Source organism: Artibeus jamaicensis, unplaced genomic scaffold (genome assembly GCF_021234435.1).
Source record: "Artibeus jamaicensis isolate MK-2021 breed Jamaican fruit bat unplaced genomic scaffold, CSHL_Jam_final contig_387, whole genome shotgun sequence".
In the NCBI taxonomy this organism is placed as follows: Eukaryota; Metazoa; Chordata; class Mammalia; order Chiroptera; family Phyllostomidae; genus Artibeus; species Artibeus jamaicensis.
Window position 1 is genome coordinate 14,933,695 of NW_026521812.1, and position 23,565 is coordinate 14,957,259.

The following is a 23,565-nucleotide window of genomic DNA, read 5'->3' on the forward strand; positions in this document are numbered from 1 at the left end:
GTCATCCCTGCAGCCTCACGACCTACCCCAGCACCTGACACACAACCGGCATTCATTAAATATTTCCGCATATACCATGAGAGACACTAAACAAAGATTTCTTGTTTAGTGTCTCCCATTTTTCCCTATTACTGGATTTTTTAAATGTAAGATTCTTGGTAATAAGATTCTGGATATGTTATATTATTTTTTATGTCTCTATGTATTACTTATAATTAAATAGAATTCTTTATCAGATAACCTGTTTTTATCCTGTTGTGATAGGGCAAAATAACAAATTCTTGGAGCAACACTGGATGACTTTTGAAAAAGGCTCCTCTTGAGCTATACTGATGGCAGAAACTCACGTGAGAGGGTTCAGAGTGAACTACCAATACATAAGGGTTGCATCTCACTCCCAAGTTTAAGTGGGAAGCGACTGATATCTCAGGGGAGATATTTAAGGAGGGCAAACAGGTTCAGTGACATAGCTCAGACAACATGCTGGTCGCCTTGGTTCTAGTCCTATACTCTTTCCTGTGTGTGTGTGTGGGGGGGGGCGGTGTTTTTGAGCATACACATCTGCTTAGAATGTGCAAGATGTGAGAGTGCTAAAATGATTGTGAATCTTCCATGCCTAGAATTTGAAGAACACTAGCCTCTAATTCTCTCTAATTTCATTTAATCATTAGAGCTTAAGAAGCAAGCACAATTTGCCTGGTGTTTGTTTCTGGCCATCTGCTCTGTTCAGAATCTTGGAACTAGACAAGTTTCTGTTTTGGGGGTGGCTGGGGGAGGTCTATTTCAGGTTGGAGGGTTGGGGATGGGCTGAGTACCTAGAACATGAGAAAAGATGTAGCCAATTTCAGGCTTGCTTTATGAAATTCCTACAATTCTGGAAAATATCTCAAGATCTTATTCAATCATCATCTTGTTGGTTTAGATTTTTATTACAACCACTTTGTTAATTTGGGCCCTGTTTGAATTTTTTAATAATCTTAGGTTTAGGTGATGATTATTTTCATGTTAAACAGAAATCACATATCATAAATGGGGGGAATTCAGTTCTGCAAAACTGTATGGGTAACAGGTATTTTAAAAATAGGCATGATTCTACATTTTTGAAGTTCGTATTAAGAATGCCCCAAAATGACCTATTTACTTTAACACGGGGCACACTATAAAAGAAAAATCACTTGACCCTGGAGTGGAGGTGTTAGGAAAAAAATCAGTAGGAAATAAACACATTTAGGAAGGTTGAAAATGCACATGTAGCGACATGTTTTGGCCCAGTTGACATCTTGTTCCACCTTCTGTTTTCCCTTTACTTTGAGCTAACTACATTTTATGTATATTGTCTTGGGCTACATTAGACTGGGGAAAAGCGACGCTATACCAATGGGCTGATGAGGCTGCTCTCTGCACACATGGACACTTGGCGTTGAATGCGGGGCTGTGCGTGGCACCTAATAGGTCAGACTAAGACATTGTAACAATCATATTTGTGTGAGTTTGGAAAAGTCGGGTAAGGGATTAATAAATTCTTCGCGATTTCAGTGCCCAAGTCTCCAGTGCTGAGGCCAGAGCTGGGAGGGGGCTGGATGTGAGCTTGCGTCTCTTGGGGAAGAGCCAGTAGGGCCCATCGCAGGCGATGCTGCACGTGGAAAGGTTCTGTACGTCGATCCGTGTTCTGCAAACTGAAGGTGATCACGGCCCAATCTTCTGTGGTCGAATTTTTTTTTTTTTCCACGTAGAGCCGCACGCGCAGACACGAAGGTTACCACGAGGGAGCACCCGCAGCAGCAGGACGCACCTGGGGGAAGGGTCCTGGAGGCGGCGCGCGGCGCCCGTGCGGGCAGCGCAGCCGGCGGGGCGGGGCGGGCTTGGCTGCGGGGAAATGACGTGGCCGTCCCCGCGCGCTCGGGGGGCTGGGAGCCGCGCGCCCTGGTAACGGCGGCTCCGCGGCCCCCCGCGTCTTCTCCCAGGTCCCCGCCTCCCTCGCAGCAGCCCGCCCCGCCTCCTCCGCCCTCCGCCCTCCGCCCCCCGGCCGCCACAGTCCCGCCGGGTCCCTGGTGCCAGGTGGAAGGGGGGTCTGCGGGGACACGTTGCCCACGACGCCCCCGCCCGGCGCGAGCAGAAGAGTGGGCGAGAACTGGCCGGGCCCCGGCTTGTCGCCGCCGGACCCGGGCTGGTGTGGTCCGCGGCCTCAGGTTGGCGGGTCCGCCGGGTCCCTGGACCGGGGTGACCCGGGGCTCGCGGGCAGGAGGGCGCCCGCAGCTGCGGCCGGAGGGTCCAGGCAGTTGGGTCCAGAGGCGGCCGCTCCGGCTCCCGCCTGCCAGACGCCGCTGCTGCGCGGGCTGCCGCCGGGGCGCGGGGACAGGTGTCCCGGCCGGGGTCTGTCGGGAAGATGGCGACCCCGGGCATGAGCCGGCAGCAGCACTGCTACGGCGGCTCGGCGGCCGGGACGGCCAAATTCGCGCCCTCGCCGGCCGCCGCGCAGCAGGCGGGGCACGGCATGGACTACAGCCAGGACCTGCACCTGAAAATGAGCAAGAAAATCGCCCAGCTCACCAAGGTAAGGGCGGCCGTGGGGGACATCACCGCGGCGACCCGTGCGGGCTGCGCGTTGGTCACCTTTTAGGCAGTGAGGATGTGAGCCCTGCGCCCGGCACCAGTTGATGGGGGCTGCTGCGAGGATGCAACAGCGAGAGACTGATCTTCAAGAAGCATTCAAACTTCAGTAGAATGCTGGCGACATTAATTTAAATGAGACAGCTTAGAGGCACGACCCAGTGTATGAGGCTGGCACCTCTCTGCCATTTAGGGGTAAGCCAGCACAGAACAACTCAGGATCGAATTTCTTTATCCCACAGTAATCAGCCCTATCACTTTTGCTTTCATGCATGTATGTGCCAAGCCTCCACGAGGCTTTACACTACACTTATGAAGTACAGTACCGTATTTACCCAACACGACCCGGAATCTCCGGAACAAGCGGTAGCTCTTACTAGCTACCTAGTTAAGGGGAGTTTAAACGTTCCAAGCAGTGTAGGAGGGTGAAACATACCTTGCCTGACATTTTGGGGATTTAATGTCATTCCTTATCCTGACAGAATGTCAAATAAAGTTTATTAGATGAGTTATATACCTGTATTTAGCTAACTGTTTTAATCTATCAGTAGATAGTTAATCAAGAAGCAAATAGCCTGCAAATTTGGCCACCTGTAGTTCAGAATGGTGAGTGGTTACAGGTTTCCTAAATGTTCATATTGAGAAAGAGTTGGTATCTGTGAGGCAGGAGCAATTTAGCTAGAACACTGTGCCCTGTTTTAGATCTCAGGTGCAATCTTTCAGCATCCATTAAGTGAGAAGAAGAGATTGGTGGTTTCTGAAAATTAATTGTGCTAATAGACTGTAATGCATTAAGCTGATTCAACTGACCACTTGTTAGGAGTGTGGTATGCTGAAGTAAGGTGGGCATTGTGGGGTTCATTACTAGGGAACCTCTAAACTGCAGGAAGTGTCCAACCTGCGGCCTGGCCTGCCGTCTGCAACCCTGGATAGCTGTGGAGGTGGCCCAACACAAAATCATAAATTTACTTAAAACATTGTGAAATTTTTTTGCGTGTGATCATGTGTCACAGTGTATTTAATGTGTGGCCTGAAGCAACTCTTCTTCTTCTAGTGTGGTCCAGAGATGCCAGAAGGTTGGACACCCCTGCCTGAAAGTCTGATTCTTTATCTCTATAATTCTCACATAATCCCGTTACTGGTTGGCACTTTTGAGACAGATAAGTAAGAATTGGAAGAGAGGAAAAGAAGGAGATGGGAGTGACAGGGGATGGAGAGGATAAAAAGATTTTGGTGAAGAGATGTGACTGAGGGTAGAAAGACAAAGACAATGAAGGAACTAAAGGATGAGGGGCCAAATGGAAGAGGACAGGAAAGGATGCACGTAGTCGACTGTGCGGAGCGAGGCAACCTGTGGTGAAGTTTTGTTTTTTATGTCTTGTAGGTTGCTTATTGGCCCAGTTTTTATTTTTCCATGACAAGAGTCCCCAAACTCAGAAAAAGGCAGGCCCAAAAAGGAATGATACTACACTGTCAGAACATGTGTACGTTTGGGAGCTAAAAGCCAAGCTTCTTGAAATTGTATTGGATCTTCAGAATATTGATGTCCAGAATGAAGCACGTGGATATTTATTTTATTCTGATGTTCTCTTATGGTATGTCCACAGCATCCATTGTTCTTACTTTATTAGATTGTACCCTCCAGAGCTCTGCTCTAAGTCATAGAAACCTCAGGAGTTGGTGGTGGAAGTGCATACTGTTCCATAAAAGAAGTTTCTCATCTCCCCAGTTAACTGCTTTTCTCTTTACTTATGCTTTTTCAATTTCTGGTTCTTTTATCAGAAAAAAAATAATGTAGCACAATTGTTTAAGGTGGGAGTGTTGACAGAAGCTGCTGTCACTTTCTCTCTTTCCACTACCTACCTTAAATCTGAGGAAGCAGGCAGCTGCCCCCATGCCAGGCATCTTGCTTTGAGTGCTGCCCCTGATCTTTACTGGTTGTTTTGCTTGGACTTCTGGTTCACTGTTTATAGTTACAGTCCCTACACTTGCACCACCTCCCCAGCTACGTGCCTGAGCTATTCTCTTACACCGGAGTTTCTCAGCTTTGGCACCGTTGGCATTTTGGACTTCATGATTCTGTGTTGGAAATGCGCGGGGCTGTCCTGTGCATTATAGGATGTTTAGCAGATGCTACCCAGTAGGTTCCGGTAACACCCTTTCCCCACACACAGTCGTGACAATAAACATTGTCCAGATATTGCCAGATGTGCCTGCAGTGAGAGTGGGGGGGATCATCCCAGACTGAGAAACACTGCGTTTTACTGAAAGAGCTAGAGTTTCTCCCACCCCTGTCTCTTGTCTGTATTTCTAAGATAAGGTGTGAGAATGAAACAGTCCGATAAAAGGACTCCGTTGCAGCCAACATTCTTCATCTTGTGAAGCCCACCACAAGACCTGTTCCTCTAATGTACCGTTGTAGAAACTGTCAAATTTGACAGTTACATGCACATTGTAAATACTCCATCATAAGAACGGTAGCTTTAGTAATAAATAAATCAGCTGTTAGACTTTAGTGGTATTTGCTATATAGAATTTTCACTGATAATGAATTCATTAATAAATTCACATCAACATAGGTTTGTTAATAGAACTGTGGTTGGAACTTGACAATAGCTTATATTTCAAATAACTGCAAATAGGATTTTATTTCTTTTGCAATGAATCGGTAGAACTCAACTCTTCAACATTATAGTCAGCATGGCTTGGGAACCTGACCTACTGTCTTGAGTTAAAACTCCTGCCCTGTGACCTTGGGCAGGTCACAGAGCCTCAGTTCCCTAGTCTTTAAAAGAGGGACGTTGATTGTGTAACTCTCTGAGACAGTAGGCTCTTAATTCAGACTGTGACTGAGAAGAGATTCCAACAAAATACAATAAGAGTAAAACACTGGATAATATGTTTTTAAATTTTTGTCTCTTTTTAAAATAAGCCATTCTGTAGTTAATAACATTATGTGAAATTGTATTTCTTTGGAGAGTTTTCTGCTACACTTAAAAATCTGTTTGAAAGTTTAAATTTTTCATATTAATTTGCTTTGTTGTAGGACAGTACTGAGAAATACAACATGCGTTTTGTGGCAATTTGGCTAGCTATTTAAGGATAAGGATAAAAACAATTTTTATTATAATTTTTTACACAGTAGGGCTTAATATATTTTTAACTAAAAAGCAGTCTCAGCTGCAGACATATTTGTTGAGATTCTCTTTTCTAAGAATCCAACAGAGCAGCCTCCGCATGGAAGGGAGAGCAGTAGTTCAAGTGCCTTTTATGTAGAAGGCACTTAGCTAAGTGGTAGGGACACAGCAGAGAGCAAGCGAGGCACAGTCTCTGTGTTTTGAAGCATGTCAATTATATTTAGGTTGTTCATGTTGAAATTCTTGAATCAAATTGTGTCACATTTCTGGATTTGTTAATGACTGAGGCATCTCAGGATTGGCAGAGAAGCTGGGCGGAGTGAGTTCTGTTTTATAAGATCAAGTTCATGTACTTTTCTACACTGTTGGCTCGTTAATACATTCTGCTGAAAAGCAGCACTTGTGTATATAACTATGAAGTAGCTTTATTTCTGTCACTCACTGTCCCTTTCAATTTACTCTATGAGATTGGTTTGTCCCCTTCCCGTGGATCAACCTGACTTTCTGGTTGCTTTTAGATAATGCAGATTGTCCGTCTGTAAGTAAATTGCAAAGGTCTCAATTTGATTATTAAGATGTCTAGCACCAAGGAATAAACACCACACAGCAGAGCTAAGGATGAGTTAAGGGTGAAGCTTCTTTCCTGCCCACTCCCTAGCTCTGCCAGTTGCAAGAGGGAAGCCAGAAGTCCGGGAAGGGGGGCATCAGTGACTTTTGTCTTCTGACCGGGTGTTTCTACTCCTGCTCTGTCTTGCCAGTCCTGGGTTCTAACCCTTCCCAAGTTGGACAGGGAACACGGGAAGAGAAGAAAAAGGAGCAGCAGATGTGGTTTCTCAAATTCCCACCTCAGCTGCTCTCTACGTTCTGTCTGGTTGCTTACTCCTTCCTCAGCCTCTTGAATCTGGCAAGACCTTCACATGATTTTGCTGAGGTCTCTTCGAGCTCCAGGTAACCATCTAGAGGGAAAGCCTTTCCCCCTGGACTGTAGGTGAAGGACATGCATCCACCTCCACCCGCCCACTTGAAGGCAGCAACGCTTGTTCCCAAAGCACTCCCCAAGGGACCCTGCTCCAGGACCTCCCTCTGTAATCTTGACGCTTCTCACTGGTGTTGGCGGTAGAGGGTAACACATCTACACACTCCTGTCTTTAGACTGCCTTTGGAGATTTTGAGACTTCTGGCACCTGCTGTGGAACATCACTTGTCTTTGGTTCTCAATAGAAACTTCCTTTTTAATATCCTGTGTGTTCTCTGCTGACCATAATTAGTATGAGGAGAGTATGGTAAGGTTCCAAACAGCAGCAAGTAGCTTCTTTGTGTTCCCTGAACTTAGCGTTAGGTCTTCCTCCTCTTTGAATACCCAGCTTGCGTTCCTACTCCTGAAGCTGCCCTGACCAATTAGGCCTTGTAAAGCTTGCCTTACTCTGAATTACTGTAACATTTATTACCTATATTACTTCTTTGATACTTAATAGCACAAATTTGTAAAATACTGTTTATTGTGTTTATAAATATACCTCGTTCCTCTAATTTGATTAACTACCTCAGCTATAGACACCGTATCTTATATTTTCTGTAATCTTAATATAAGTGCTTTGCACATAGTATAAAAGCTTAGTAAATACTTGCTGAAGATGATGATGGTGATGGTGCTGATGTTGTATCAAGTAATTTTACAGAGTAGAGAAAGGCAGTAGTAAAGAATTCTGAGAAATTGTGTCTGCTTGTCTACCGGGTTGATGCCAGATCATTTCAGCTGAGTTAAATTACTCTTAAATATTTAAATGTGTATTGGCCTCCTCTTAAACTGCTTTCATGATATACTTATATTTTTGGTACAAAAATAAAAGTATAAAGTACTCTGTCTTCAATGTAAATATCATTTGTCATTTCAAAAAGTAAGTAATTGATATATCAGGTTTTTAACAAATATAGTCTTATGATTAATTATTTAATACTAACTCTGTCTTTACTATATATAAAACCAGAATGTGTTTAGATAATACCAAAACCAGTGAAATTTTCTAATCTTCCCTTTTTCTGTACATTAAATACAACTGATTGTTCACTAGTTGGCTTGTTTGAATTATCTGGGTACTGTTTCATAATATATTTAGTTCTGGTTATGGCTTGTGTTGTTTCAGCTTAGAACACGCTAAATGCGGTATCTTTTTTTCTTTCTTTGTTACATTGTGGCTTTGCCATTTTATTATGCAGTAGCTTAAGTGGAATCTTTTAGTCACAGTCGAGTGGTCTGCATTGATTTCTTGTATTTTTAATAGGCACAAAACCGGATGTACTATTTATCGGTTGTCCAAAATTCTTAGAAAGGGACTACCTTGAGTTGACAGGTTTGGAGTTGGAAGAAACCATAGATTCTTTTTGTTGTTGTTGTTTTTATTTTATTTATTTATCTTTAGAGGGGAAGGGAAGGAGAGAAGGAGAGAAATATCATAGTGTGGTTGCCTCTTGTGTGTCCCCTGCCGGGAACTGGCCTGCAACCCAGGGACATGCCCTGACTGGGAATCAAACCCCGATACTCCGGTTCGCAGGCCCGCGCTCAATCCACTGAGCTACACCAGCCAGGGCCAGAAACTATAGATTCTGACCAGCCTAACCCTCTCACTAGGGCCCAAAGACATTTGAAGGTTACACAGCTTGTCACTGGCAGAAACTGAACAGGAACCTAGGTCTCTGGGTTGGTTTAGGAGAGGGGCAGTGTAATAGCAGGCCTCTTTTCCCTGTGTTTGCCTTCTTTCTAACTAATACTACTCACTCAGTTCCTAAGAGGCCACAGAGTTGGTGGTGGTGCTTTTCCCCTTCATCTTGGAGCCGTGTTTCATGGACCATCTGAATCACACGTTTGAGGAGAGTGAAACCAGGGTGTCTCTCTCGTCATGCACTGCAGGACATCTGGATTTATACATGGTATACAATGTGGCTTTGGTAGATTTGTGACAGAGCTTTGTGTGTGTGTGTTTTCAGATAAATGTCATAATATTTTCATATTTTTATTAACAGCTTTAGTCATTTGGGACTTAAAATATTTTTAATTGTGTTGATTTAGAGACCATCAAACTTGCCAAAATTACTACTGTTTGGTTATTTTAAATGTGTTTCCTTTGACTGCCTGCTTTCCTAATTGGATTGTTGCTAAGGCCCCATTCCTGAACTATTCCTGTGCTAAGTGGGAAGTTTTCCAGTTTCTTTCTCTCTCTCTCTCTCTCTGGTTTCTGAAAATTCTTTGTGGTCTTCTAATCGACAGCCTTTGAAAAAGTGGAATGAAGGCTAAAGTTTTAGCAAAATGTGATTGAAGCAATCTGTTTGTTTTAATTGAATTAATAAGTAAATTACTATACATTAATTCTTAAATTATGAGTATTTCTGAAAATTTTATCTGTCTTAAATTTGACATAAGCATGAAAGGTGGCCATGGTCTATAAAGCCAGTTAACTTGGTAAGATATTGATAATCTGCCCTTTTAATGTATCTTATGAGATTTAAAAAAGAATTTATCGGTGAGCATTCAGATCCTGTGCCATGATGCGGGATTGAAGTGAATCATGGAAATTCTCAGTGCCGTCCTTGTGCTTTTACCGCAGAAAGTGTCTGCCCTGGAGGCCACTTTTCAGTGGAAACTGGGGCCCTCAGCGAGTCATTCAGAATTGGAGTTTCCCTGCCTTCCTGGAAATAAACATGCGAAGAGATGCCAACTGAATACAGGAGTTTTTTTTGGAAATATAGTGTTATAAATGTGGGAGAAATATTATGATCAAACTTCTATTTTACGGTGCAAGTGTGATCTGAGCCATAGAGACTTTTTTAGATTGATGTGGGAACTTACCGGCGCTTTAAAATGTTACTGGAAAGCAGCCTCACACCGCCAGACTGTTCACACCCAACAGTGAGTCTTGGAATCACCGTTCTGCACCAGTCGGGGATTACCAGTTGTAGTCAGTGTTTTGGTATGTGTAATGCTTGAGAGCCGAGCACATGTTTTAGAAAAGAAACCTTTTAAAAAATATCATTTATTTATTTATTTTTAGAGACAGGGGACAGGAAGGAGAAAGAGTGGGAGAGAAACATCAATGTGTGGTTGCCTCTCATGTGTCCCCTACTGGGGACCTGGCCTGCAACCCAGGCATGTGCCCTGACTGGGAATCAAACCAGCGACCCTTTGCTTCACAGGCCCATGCTCAATCCACTGAGCTACACCAGCCAGGGCTAGAAAAGAAACCTTTTATTCTTCATTTTCTGTTAAAACTACAACAGTGAAAACTGTCATTTGTAAGCCTCAAATTTATTTCACTAGTGATTATAGTTTTTTTCCTGTCAAAATTACCAGAGTGTATAAAAAGTAGTGAAACCGAATTTGTCAAGTTACTGTCCTGTGCCTTTTACTACTGTCATTTTGAGACACAGCGGGAGGCTGAACCACCCAGGACCAGGGAGATGGGAAAACTGGGGGCAGAGACCGACCACAGGACTTGGGATTTGGGTGTTAGCCTCAGCTGCCGCTCACCACCTTCCTTATTATAAAGGAGATAGTATTTTTAATGACGCAAAATTACTAATCTGTGTTTTCTTATTGATATGTATCATTTCTATTTTGAGGCTTAAGACAGTTTAAAAATAGTAATTTGATCATGAAGTACACTTACTATTTAAGTTATCAATAAAACTGGTCATTTTAATAAAATATTAGGATACATTCCTATTTATTCTAAATTGTTGGAGAATGAGTTAGTTAACTAGAAGTTACTATAAGGATGAATAATTTTCTACCTTCCAAAGTACAGTAACATGCTTATATTGAAACCATACTACTCGTGAATTACAGCGAGTCCTGCCTCACCTGCTGGTCACTGTTCCCATCTGGGTGCGTGCATGGGGGGGTGAGGCCGCGTCCGTGCCAATCCTATGGCAAACGCCGGCATCTCATTCCTGAATAAATTCTGTTACTTTTTTTATTTGGGTGTCTCTCTTTTAAATGAAGTACAAAGTTTGAATATTTACATATGCTAGACATTGGACTTTCTGGTTAGGAAGATTTCACTTGGCCTGATGAGTGTGTCTCTGGGCTCATAGGTATTTGCATTTTTCATCCTCTTTCTCCTTCAGCACAGTCTTAACAGAATCTCATTTCTTTCAAAAAACATTCATAACCAAAGCACTAAACAGTATTTCATTCTTGTTCATAGATCTTTTGCCGGGTGGAACACTGTATAAGCAGAATGTGTGTAGTTTTGAGAAGAAGTTGTGCATGTTTGTGCGTGTGTTCAACTTAAAGGTCTACTCAGAGTAACGACAGAAGATACACTTAAATACGACCGAAATAGAGTATACTTTTGTTAAATAGCTAGTCCATGAAAGATACCATACTAGCCGTTGTTAGTTAACAATATTAATTTCATGTTCCACTTTTAGTCTATACGTTTTTCTTTTTTTCCAGTAGACTTTTGAGAAAATGTTACTAGAATAAAGCGGGTGAACATTTTAATAAATAGACTAATTATTATTACATTATTTTTTAGTCCTCACCCAGGGATATTTTTACTGATGAGAGAGGCAGAGACACAGAGAAACACTGATAGGCTGCCTCCCATCCACACCCAACCAGGGATGGTCCCCGCAGCCCTCTGCGTGCCTGCGGGACGACGCCCCTGCCAACCGAGCCGCTGGGCCAGGACTAAGTAGATTAACTCTATGTGACAAATTTGAACTCTTCCGTTATGAGCAACTTTCTCTGTGTAGTTTATTTTGGGTAGAATTTATACATCTGATTTTCTTAGATTAAAAAAAAACTAGGCTAGTGCCTTCCAACTTCTTTAATGAGGGTTTTAAAAATAATTTAAAGAATAGTGTTGACAGCTGCTCTGTAACATCTTTGTCTGGGGGGCAGGAGAGGGAAATCCCAGCAGGTCATGGGTCTGTGTTAGGTTAGGTCTGTCATGGGCAGTCGGAGCCACCACCCAGAGCCCTGTGACCCAGTGCGGCGACAGTGCCCACCGGACGGGCGAGGGGTGTGTGATCCTCCCTAAAGAGGATGACACAGTTACCAGTGTGTAATCTGGAGCGTTTTAACCTCTCAGAGCCCCAGTTTCCTCATCTGTAAAATGAAAGTAACAAAGCCTATGTCATAGAATTATTGTAAAGATTAAATGAGATGATTTGTGTAGAAGAGGAGGTCAGTGAAGGCTAATTTCTACCTGTTCTCCAAAGCCCTCCCCCTTGGTTCAACTTCTGCTGACACAAGTCTAACAACTGTGCTTTGTACTGTTTTTCTGTTTCGATGGAGATGTAGTCTACAGTGTTAGGGACCACAGCTACCAAAAGTAAATCGGAGCAGCAATTATAAAATACAGTTGATTCTCCTTATTTGAGGTAGTTATGTAGTATCAAGTTATTTTAGGGGAAGTACAGGGTTTTGTTTCGGACACTCTCTGGTCACCTCTTCATCAAACATGTAAGCTTGTTTTAGGTGTGTTTCTGTTTAAAGACATCTTATTTAATACAGTTTTGATTAACAGTGAACTCACAGGCAGCAGCACTGTAACTCATGCCAGAATAAAGCTTATCTAACACGCTGAGTGTTAGATTGTGAGGTTACATATAAATTTTAGCAAGTAAGTGGGTTTGGGATGGAATCTGTGAATAATGAGGATCCACTGCATCTAAAAATGGGTGCAGAACCCTGCACCTGCTGTTTCCGTGGCCCCCACTCTGCTTGTCAGCTGCTGTCACGGCCTGTGTGACTGTGCCTCTCATTACCACCTTCGACACTCTCACATGAGTGTGACTGTGACTCTCATCTCCCTAAAAAAAGTCAGATGAGAGAGGGGTGGGAGGGACAGTGGGGGCGGGAATGCTCTCGTCTTGTGTGCGTGTTGCCAGCCGCCCAGCAGCCACCCTACAATCATAAGCCTGGGATTAAATTGTGAACAGATTCTCTCCTTGTATGTAAATTGTAATCTTCATAAACTGAACTTGAATCTACCACGTTGCTCTAGGCCATAAAAAATAAAATTTATAAATTATTCCATGGGGTGACGTGAAACCCTTAAAAATGGAATGTTGATATTTTAATTTTGTTAAAATTTTTTACATTTGTCATTTGCTTAAAATATGTTTGCAGTTCCTTCCTTCCTAGTACATACTGTCAGTGTGGGAGTCGGTTTTGTTAAAAGTCTTTGTCTAGGTGCCTGAGATAACTATTAGAAATCTTATACTCTTTGAAGCTATAGCACATTCAGCTGGAAGTTTCTGGATTAATTTATGCGACATAAAGACAGCTTTTAAAAATCTATTGAATATAGACTGTCTTTGGCAGATAATTAGTCTTACTGTTTTCTATCCCAACATCTATTGCTGTGTAATAAACCACCCCTAAGTTTAGCAGCTTAAAACAAACATCATTTCACAGCTTCCGAAGATCTGTTATCCACTTAGCTGGTGGTTCTGGCTCAGGGCTTTGAGTTCGCATGAGTTTGCAGTCAAGCCGAAGCCTTGGCTGGACTAGAGGTTCCACCGCTGAGCTCACGGGGTTGTTGGGAGGAGACTTTGCACTGCATGGGCCTCTCCACAGCAGGTGATCCGAGGGGTAGGGGAGAGAGACCAAGATGGAAGTTGTAGTCTCTCCTTAACAGTCTCATGGTGACATAGCATCACCTTTTTTGTGTTGGTTGCGTAGACCACCCATGGTTATAATGGAGAAGGTAGCTGTACAAGGATTTAAATGTGTGGAGACAGAGATCTTTGGAGATCATTTTAAAGGCTGGTCATAGCAAGAGAGAAGCAGAATTGATGGGAAAGCTACAAAGTGCTCAGAGAATTTGAGATGACTGTATATTCAGGTAGAAATATTTAGCAAATATTTGGATATGGTTCTTAAGCTAAAGGGAGAGATCCGTACTAGAAATAAAAATTTTAAAGTTATTAGCATGTAGGTGGAGATTAAAATCATCAGTGCTTGAGGCCTTAAGCAGAGTAGAAAACGTAGAATAATTGCTGGGGGAAGGAGAAAATAGCTGACCAGAGGCAAGATAAAAGATCAGTGACAGGTGTGGTTGTCCCAAGAAAAAATTAGATGTGCCATTTGGCATCCATTTGAATACTTTGCAGTTTTCTGCAAAGTCCTATGCAGTCAGTCCTACAGGGAGGACCATTGTTCACCAAATGTAGGAGAGAAGGCAGGCTGTTAAAGGACTAGTGCGGAGTCTGAGTTTTGCCTGCCGGGTAGAGCAGAAGGACTGGGGTTCAAGAGAGTTGAAGAGCTTTGATAGAGAGTAGTCTGGTTAATTTACCTTTAGTTATGTGCCGCAGGGAAGGAAGTGAGGCTAGAAAGGAGCAGACAGATGGACAGTTGGGGAACTGGCAGGACCATTGGTGTGAACGTAGATCGTGCCCAGAGGTTGAGGGATGGTGGGGGCTGGGTTAAGACTTCTCAGGTGGAATACGTTGTAAGAGAGTCTGGGGTACAGTCTCGAGAATGTTTGTAGGAGAGAGAGTTATCAGACTTATGTATCCCAAAGAACTCAGTCTGGTTTTGCAGATTTCTCACGCATTTTTTGAAATCTCCAAAGATATTACTGTAGCAGGCTCGGGATAGGAGGGAAGCTCGTGAATCCCTGGCCAGGCCTACATGGAGTGTGGGCAGCGACTGGGTTATTGCTGCGGTGAGTCAGGTCAAGTGACGGAAAACTGAATAATAGGATGAGCCATCAAGCACGTGGCATTTTTCATTACGGGAGAACAATAAGGATTTGGAATGATAACAGTAAATAATTCTTAAAGCAACCATTATGTGCTATTTTCTTATGATATTTAATTTATTCTTGTCAGAGCCCCATGAGGTTGATATTAGACTTCACGAGGAAGCCGAGTCTTAAGAGAGTTGAAGAGACTTGCTCAAGGCCATGCTGCTGGAAGAGCTGGGGCTCGAACCTTAGTTGGTCTGACTCTTCCATGTTGCCCTTGTTAGAAGGCAGCATTGGGCACCTAGGTGAATCCCAGGTCAATTCTGAGTCCCACGAAGAGTTGGGCACAGCATGAAGTGCAGCTTCTTTTGGAAGAGAACTCATGTGTTTGGCTGAGATGGGCAGAAATGGGTTTCTGATGATATAACCCATGAGGGAATCAGTGTGTGTGTGTGTGTGTGTGTGTGTGTGTGTGTGTGTGTGGTATTTAGATACGGGCTCAGGGGTTGCAGAGGGCACAGGCATACCTCAGAGATATGGTGAGTTAGGTTCCAGACCATCACAGTAAAACGAATCGTAATCTTTTTGCTGGTGGAGGGTCTTGCCTTCAATTTGTGAAAAACACAACATCTGTGAAGCACAGTAAAGTGAACTGCAATAAAATGAGATGTGCCTGTGTAGTAGGAGAGGGGTCAGTGGTGGAGGAGCCAAGGGTTGAGGATGGATACTGGATTTAACTTGCAGTGTTCTGCAGTCAGATGGCAAAATAAGGTGGGATAGATGGTCTCAGAATGCAGAATCTTGTTATGCTAAAGTTTTGTCTTTAACGGCAGCTAGAACATTATAGGCATTCAATAAATGTCAAAGAAAAATTAGAAGGGCCCATGCCTGCATTGCAGACCAGGTCCCCCATAGGGGGCGCTCGAGAGGCGACCACACATGGATGTTTCTCTCCCTTTTTCTCCCTCCCTTCCGCTCTCTCTAAAAATAAATAAATAAAAAATTTTAAAACACTAGAACTTTCAAGCAAAACGGCATGTACTTACGTGAAGTATTTGATCAAACTCTCTTTTCTAACTTATTAATTTGATAATTTGTTAATACAAAATATCTGCATAGCCTGTCATCCTAAAAATAGTGAATAACATACACGAATATTCCAGGATTCTCCTATTCAATGGATGCTCCATATATGGAATTATTTTTTAGGTTGTCACCTTTTTGTTGGATGATACTTAATCTTCAATCTGGAAATGGCATTTTATAAAATCTGCACATCTTTTAGAACACTACCATAAGCATTTACCAAAAGAAGAGATATTATGCCAAATGTAGCCTCTGGAATTGGCATTTCTGAGGAATGGAACTGTACCTGTTTGATTTTATTTCTGTGCGGATAGTCGTGCAGCAGGCATTCTGAGTGTCTAGTAAAGACTAAGGCCGGTGGGGAACATCAGTAAATTGAGGGGCTTGTCCTTCAGGAGCTTGCGGTGTAATAGACATACAGGGAAGAAAACACTTAGGACCATGGTGTTTGGTAACCCCCTTACCGTCTAGTGCTGAGTGGGACTTGAGCCAGGTCAGGAAGAGCATCCTGCCCCCTTTCGTTTCCTCTGCTCAGCACCACAGTTTTTACCAGAAGGTGAGAGGCAGTGGAACTGACCAGTTTGGTGTCCTGGGTATCTACCTGGCCATGGTTTCTTAGATGGACCACAAAAACAGACCAAAAAGTGTATTGTGCACCACTCATATCAGACACTGTACATCGTGTTGTTTCATTATCATAATTTCTTAATGTATACTTAATTCACCTTATAGAAAAATACTGAGGCTCAAAGATGTTTAAGGTACTTTTTCACAGTTGCACTACTGAAGTAAGAAGACTAACCCTGGTTATGACTCTGTTGACATATTTGGAATCCTGTGTAAAATCCACAGTCTGTTTTGTCCGAAATGGCAAGACCAGAGTGCATCTCGGAAGGTCCCAGTGGGATCCTCCCTCCGCCCCGGGACCCCATCTCCGGATGCAGGATGCAGTCCTCTGCATCTTCCAGCTCACCCGCAGGCCGAGGTGGCTTCGCTTTCCCCAGGGTTCGGGTTTTCGTATTTGCTCTCTAGATCTCTCGTTCCATGCTGAACAAATGTCTGCAGCTTCATCTCTTCATGAACTACTCTTATCTCCTTACTTTAATTGAAAAGCTGGCTCTCCTCCCAGGATACTGCTGTTTCTGCTGCCTTTCTTTGCAGGTGATCGTCTTTTGACACATCTCATTACCCGAGGTCCTGGGGATGACATCTTTCTTCCAGCTCTCATTGCAGCTCTGGGACCATTGCTCCTGGACTCATGTGAATACAGCTCTTAAAGCCAAGGCCACTGGCTGTTCCACCCTCACGCCTTCTTGTTGCTTCCCACACTCCAGAGAGTCCCTGTCCTTGGGTGGTCCATCTAACATCCGAACCTCCCAGTTCTTGACCTCTTCACGCTACTCAAACACTTTTCCTTTCGATCTTTAACTCCAGAATAACTACATCAGAGGTACTTTGTAAATAGTTGTTGATTAAGTGAATGAAGTTCTTAACCTTTCACCTCTGTCTTCCTCTTTCAAACTTCACCCATTTCCAGTCCTTTTGGTTCTTTGTGCCTTCATTTTGCTCCCTGTTCATCAGTCCCCTGCTTTCTTCACTTTATTCTTTATCTGTCCTGGATGCTCAGGCTCTTATGTCAGCCACTGTCTTGCCAGTGCCTATAGCTTCCTTGCCCCATGATTTTCTGCTGCATCTTCTAGAACCAGCCAGAGGACATGTTGACCAGCTGTACACCCTACTCACCCTTAATATGTGTCAGTAAAAAAGCATCCGCAGGCAGCCATGCTGCCTTCCATGGAGGGCACAGCTAGGCAGGGTGGAAGCCGTGACCCTAGGAAGGGAGACGTTTGGATGGGAAAGAGCTTAAGGAGGGAGCTTTGAGTTGTAATTGAGGGGATTATACCTTATTTTAACAGAACATCTTTCGAAAAGACTAAACTTTAGTGCAGAAGTGGCTAAACACTTAGAAACAACAGGCTGTTTTTTTCTGCCACGTAGTTACAAAAATGCAAAGAAAACAAAGTTCTATCAGGAAAAAGGAGAGCTTGATTTTTTACACTGTTATTTGTGAGTGGGCAATTTGTACCTAGTTAATATAGTAGCAAGTTATAAAATAGGCTATATTTATGAAAATGCAATGGTTTAAAGAGTTTATATAAAGATTATAGATCAATTCTGGCTGGTATGGCTCAATGGATTGAGTGCTAGCCTGAGAACCAAAGGGTCACTGGTTCGATTCCCAGTCAGGGCACATGTCTAGGTTGCAGTCCAGGTCCCCAGTATGGGGCGTGCAGGAGGCAACCACACATTGATGTTTCTGTCCCTCTCTTTCTCCTTCCTTTCCCCTCTCTCTATAAATAAATAAATAAATAAATAAATAAATAAATAAATAATTAAAAACTATTATCTATCAAACAAGAATAGTCTTTTTGTTAAAAACATTAAGATGGGCACTCTATCCAGCAAAGCTATCATTTAGAATGGAAAGGCAGATAAAGTGCTTCCCAGATAAGGTCAAGTTAAATGAGTTCATTGTCACCAAGCCCTTATTACATGAACTGTTAAAGGGACTTATCTAAGAAAAGGATGATAAAAAATATGAACAGTAAAATTACAGCAAACTCACAGTTATTAACAGCTGAACCTAAAACAAAGACAAAAACAAACTAAGCAAACAACTAGAACAGGAACAGAACCACAGAAAAGGAGATCACATGGAGGGTTATCAGCAGGGGAGTGCATGGGGAGAGAGGGGGAAGAAGTGCAGAGAATAAGCAGCATAAATGGTAGGTAGAAAATAGATAAGGGGAGGTTGAGAATAGTATAGGAAATGGAGAAGCCAAAGAACTCATATGTATGACCCATGGACGTGAACTAAAGTGGGGGATTGCAGGTGGGAGCAGGTGTACAAGGCAGAGGGCAATAAAGGGGGGAAATGGGATAACTGTAATAGTATAATCAATAAAATATGTTAAAAAAACAAAAAATGTGTTTTTCTGGCAAAATAATACCTGTTGATGAGAGTAGATATATCAAAATCAGTATAACCAACTCTCAATAATAAAGCATTTATAATAACAAACATCTCAAGTACTGGTAAGTACTGGCATATTGCTCTGTTTGTGGTATGTGCTAAGTAATGTGTATGCCTGACAGAGTGCTCACATATCATGGGAATTGGGTGCACAGTGTCTTTCTCCAAGTCCTGTCTTTAGATGTGACCTAATTCAAACACAGATTGGAATAAAAGGTTGAAAAAGCTGAAATAATTCTAGTAAGTAAAGAAGATGTTAGGAAAAAGCTTATTTGCTTTTAAAGCAAATAAGCTGGAGACCAAACCCTAGGAAATGTTTTATTGGATATGATGGTTTCTAAAGTTGAACTGTCAGAATAACTGGGGAAATTAACAGTGGACATTCATCCTTGGCAAAAAATTTTGTTTGGGGATGAGGGTGTCAGTAAACAGAAAGAAAAAGGTGGATACTTGTCAATAGAGAAAAGGGATGGCCACGTTAGCTAACCCACAAATTCCAGGTATCAGTGCTTTCACACCCCCAGAAAGCAAGGATAAAACAGCAACCATTTTATTCTCACAGATGCTTGGGTCAGGAATTTAAAGAAGACCTGGGAGAGGGTGCTTTTTCTGCTCCACAGTATCCGGAGTATCAGATGAGACTAGATAGGGTTGGCTGGGCGTGGCGTGACTTGGGCAGCTGGGAGCTGAAACAGCTGGGGCTGGAGAATCCACTTCCAAGAGGACTTTTTAATCATCTGGTGCCTGGACTAAGGTGGCTTGCCCTCTCCATGTACTTGGGCTTTTCACCCCATGGTGGCATCTGCAGATTCAGAAAGAAGCTGTGAGGTTTCTACCAGTCTAGACTCAAGACTCCTTTGTTATCACTTTATCACATGCTACTGTTACAAATGAATCAGAGTCCAGCCTAGATTTGGGAGGAGGAGAATTGGACCTGACTTCTTGGTGGGGGAGTGACGGGGTCACATATCAGAAACGCATGCAGGATGGGAAACACTCTGACCACTTTTGGAGAATACAGCCTAAGTCTGCCAAAATGTATACATCCCGGAGACAGGGAAAAATCTAACCCTCATTTACATCTTTTTCAGTAATAAGCCACAGACGTTTAAGGTAGTAAAACAATAATAATAAAATAGATGATAGCCTAATATATATTGTCAGGAAGGAATTCTGTCATTTTGAACACAAATTTAGGATCCCCGGATTAGCAGAGACAGTTCCCCTCAGCGTTTAACTATGTAACACCACAGTGTTAATAGGCATATGGTGACATATGGCACTAAGAAGGCTTTCTTTTATTGTAAGCTTAGCAGATGCTAGAGCTTACAATATTCAGTGGTGTGCCCGGTGGCTGTATCACTGCTGAGCCACTTCCAGTCTTTTACCTGAGATATATCTATATATCTCCAATAAGCAAAGGATCATACTATCGAGGCCTTTGGAGATTACTTAGAAGATGTTGGATCTTTGCTTGAATGATAATAGTGTATATATGAGTATTTCGGCAATAGCCTTTATTGGTTTCAAGTTATGCTGCCGGGCATAACTTGATTTCCCAAATAAATTTCCCTTATTTCAGGTTGTCTTGCTTAGTGCCACGGTGCTATCGGTAAGTATAATCCCCTGTGTAAGTGCATTGATTTTAACCATATTGTGGAAGAAAATTTTCAGTCTGATTAAGCTCTTATCTCTATCCTCTTAGCCCCTTTGCAAGAGAGGCAGGTGGCTACAGAAGTGGTGGTTGTGTCCTGAAGGAAGAAAGCCCAGTCTTTAGCACATTGGTGAATTGTCCACCAAACCAGGCTTGTACAGGACATAGTCCCACCCGGGGGGACTTGGGGAGGTGAATGATCTTGTAGTTCCACTGCTGAATATTTATGATAGTTGAGCTCTTCTGTTTTTGTCTCTTGGCATCATTTTATCACAGTGCAAATGCTCAGGATATGTGAGTGCCCAAATTTATGTCGCTTTGGAAAGAAAGGAAGTTCTCAGTAGATTATCTGAATAGCTTTAGTGTGGGTGGTAACTTGCATTTGAAGGTTTTAATGATGGAGCTGATAAAGTAACTGTGTGTTAGAACCGTGGTTTAGTGGCCAGTTACTTTGATGCCCAATGTCAAGTGATGCCCTTGAATAAGACAGGACATATTCTGGTGAGCATAAAAGGTCACCATGGGATAGTAGAACTCTAAATTAATTTTAGGAAACTTCTGTCCATTTCATCTTTTAAGACTGTCATCTGTACCTGGATATCTGCCATCACCTCAAACGCCACATGTCCGAAATTGAATTAATCTTCTTCTCCATCAGACATCTCCCACATGCCAAAGAATGAAGAGATAACCCCCCCACCACCAAAACCTACTTTCCTTTCTCAGTTCTATCGTTTCCATCCGACTCTACCCTCCTTTTACAGTAGAACTTTGGAATTCAATTTTTCTCTTCTCTGTTTTTCTGTCTTTCAAGCAGCTTTCTTTCTTTGAAATATCCTTTAGGTTTTCATTTTTGTTCTCCCAGGGAGGAGTCACTGCAGACCTTGCTTTTGTAGTCTCCTTACTTTCATACTAATTTCCCTTATTTCAGGTTGTCTCGCTTAGTGCCACGGTGCTATCGGTAAGTATAATCCCCTGTGTAAGTGCTCATTTCTCTGTTTTTCACTAGACCAGGGGTTTCAGACTCATTTTCACCAGGGGCCACTGCAGCTTCGCGGTCCCCTTCAAAGGGCCGAATGTAACTTTAGGACTATATAAATGTAACTAATCCTTAGCTGTTAAGCAAGAGGTTGGCCATGCCACTGGGTAGAAACAAGGTGCTGGGCCAGATAAAACAAGGTGGAGGGCGGGATTTGGCCCAAGGGCCCTGTGTTTGCCACGAGGGCCTTGTGTTTGCCACCTTGCACTAGACCGAGTCTAAACTCCTCTGTGTGTTTTTTGCTCTCTTGTCTGTTTGTGGGGTAAGGGGCTTCCTGGGCTTTAGCACCTGTGTTAGAATTTTCCACAGAAAAAGAGCCAGTAGCAGAGGAAGAGATTGATTAATTGCAATTGTTAAATTAAGCAGGGTGGCCATTAGGCCGAGCCGGCTCTGACACCATGGTGCCCTGTGTAAGCAAACCAAAATCTAAAGCTTAAAATGCCTCAAGGTTACAAAATCTAAACCTAAGGACAACTGGTCACAAACAGCCAACTAGGCTCTAAGCTGTAGACAGTCAGATAATTTCCTCGTTTGGTTTCCATCTCTCCTCTGTGATAGTGTTTCCCTTACTCCTGTCAACTACTCTGGGTGGTACTGCCAGAGTCTAATCAGTTTTTGCTCAAATAAACTCTTAAAATTTTAAATATGCCTCAGTTTCCCTTTTAGCAGTATATCGCAGAATATATAAATATGCCTCATTGTAAGGGATCAGCTCACGTGATAATGGAGGCCCAAAATCCCGAGGTCTGCAGTTGACCTGCTAGAGACCCGGGACAGCTGATGGTGTAGCTGTGGTCAGGGCTGGAGACCCATATTCCAGCTTGAAGGGACAAAGACTTTTCCTCTCAACTCAGCCTTCTTAGTTCTATTTAGGTCTTCACTTGAGTGGATGAGGCCCGCCCACGTTAGGGAGAGCATCTGCTTTACGCAGTCTACCAGTTCAGACGTTACTCTCCTGTCCCGTTAGGCCAGAAGTCTGGGTACCGCATTGCCCAGTCAGGTAAACACACATACCTTAGCCATCACAGTGCTTCGGTTGGAAAAGGTTTTCTTCCATCATTGCTTCTACTCAAATCAAATGGCAGACAGACTTCAGACCACGGTGGGAAGTGAAGGAGTAGACGAAGTGACTGGGGTAACACCTAAGGGTGCTGCTAAGGAGAAATGAAAGACCAGGCTGGGGACCAGGCCCGTAGAGCTCGTAGCCTCAGACATACCAGGAGGAAGGGGCACGGAGAGGACTTGAGGGGCAGGAGGAGACTGGGGTCAAAGGCAGAGGTGGTTTGGCATGTGGAAAAAATAGAAAGGATGTTGGGAATGTGGAAATGAGGCTGAGAAACAGAGGAGGGAACTGAGAAGAAGGGGAAAGCCAAAGTCTGCAGAGGCAAGGCTGACTGAGGGAGTCTTCTCAGATGAGGGCAGGGCTGTGAGAGAGTTGGGTAGGTATTCTCAGACTGGGCGCAGGGACTCAATCAAGGCCAGGCCTCAGAGAAGTAGGGGCCGCAGGCTTTGTCGGAGGAAGAAGAAAGGAGTCTTAATAGTCAAAGGGTATGGCTGTTGGGGAGGAAACCAAGAGGGAGGCTGAAAAGGGTAGGAGGAGCCTGTAATAAACCACACCCACTGCAGAGTGTAGCAGCAGGTTGAAAAGGCACATAAAGCCCAAAGAAATGAAGTATATGAGATTGGACACAGGGAATATACATTACCTGTATCATGAATACTTTCAAAGAATTAGGTAGCCATCACTAGTCATTAGGGAAGCGCAAATGAAAACTGCATGAAATACCACTTCACATCCACTAGGATGGCAATAATAACAAATAATAATAATAATAATAATAATAATATAAAAGGATAATAAAAGTGTTGGTGAAGATATGGATAAATGTGAGCCTCAGGCAGTTCTGGTGGGATTATAAAATGATACAGCCATATTGGAAAGCGGTGATTCAGTAGGTTAACATACGTACATGTACCCAATGGTTCATCGAGTCTACTTTTTGGCATGTACCCAAGAGAACTGAAAATATGTCCATGTAATAACTTGTTTGCAAACATTCATAATGGAATTACTTATAATAGCTATTACTTCAAATACCCATTCAGCTGATGAGCGGGTGGACCAGATGCGCTCTATTCGTGCAACGGGATATCTGTCGTCGGCTCTAAAAAGGAGTGAAGCACTGACATGTGCTAAAACATAGGTGGACCTTGAAAACATGGTAAGGGAAAGAAGCCCAACACAAAAGGCTACCTGTGTTATACGATTCAGTGTCTCCGAAATGTCCAGAATGGGCGGATCCATAGGT

General features: G+C 43.1%; 1 protein-coding gene across 8 annotated transcripts in view; it reads left to right on the forward strand.

Moving 5' to 3' along the window:
* The first annotated feature begins 1,912 nt into the window (after positions 1-1,912).
* Positions 1,913-23,565, forward strand: part of FAM184A (family with sequence similarity 184 member A) — a 107,573-nt gene continuing 85,920 nt past the window's right edge. For 4 of the 8 annotated variants that reach the window (XM_053664893.1, XM_053664894.1, XM_053664895.1 and 1 more), the window contains exon 1: positions 1,914-2,554. In XM_053664893.1, coding sequence (XP_053520868.1) covers positions 2,387-2,554 — 168 coding nt within the window. In that variant the 5' untranslated portion in view covers positions 1,914-2,386. Of the gene's footprint in view, positions 2,555-23,565 lie in introns of all 8 variants that reach the window. The other 4 variants (XM_037128805.2, XM_037128825.2, XM_053664897.1 and 1 more) reach the window with 3 other exon arrangements.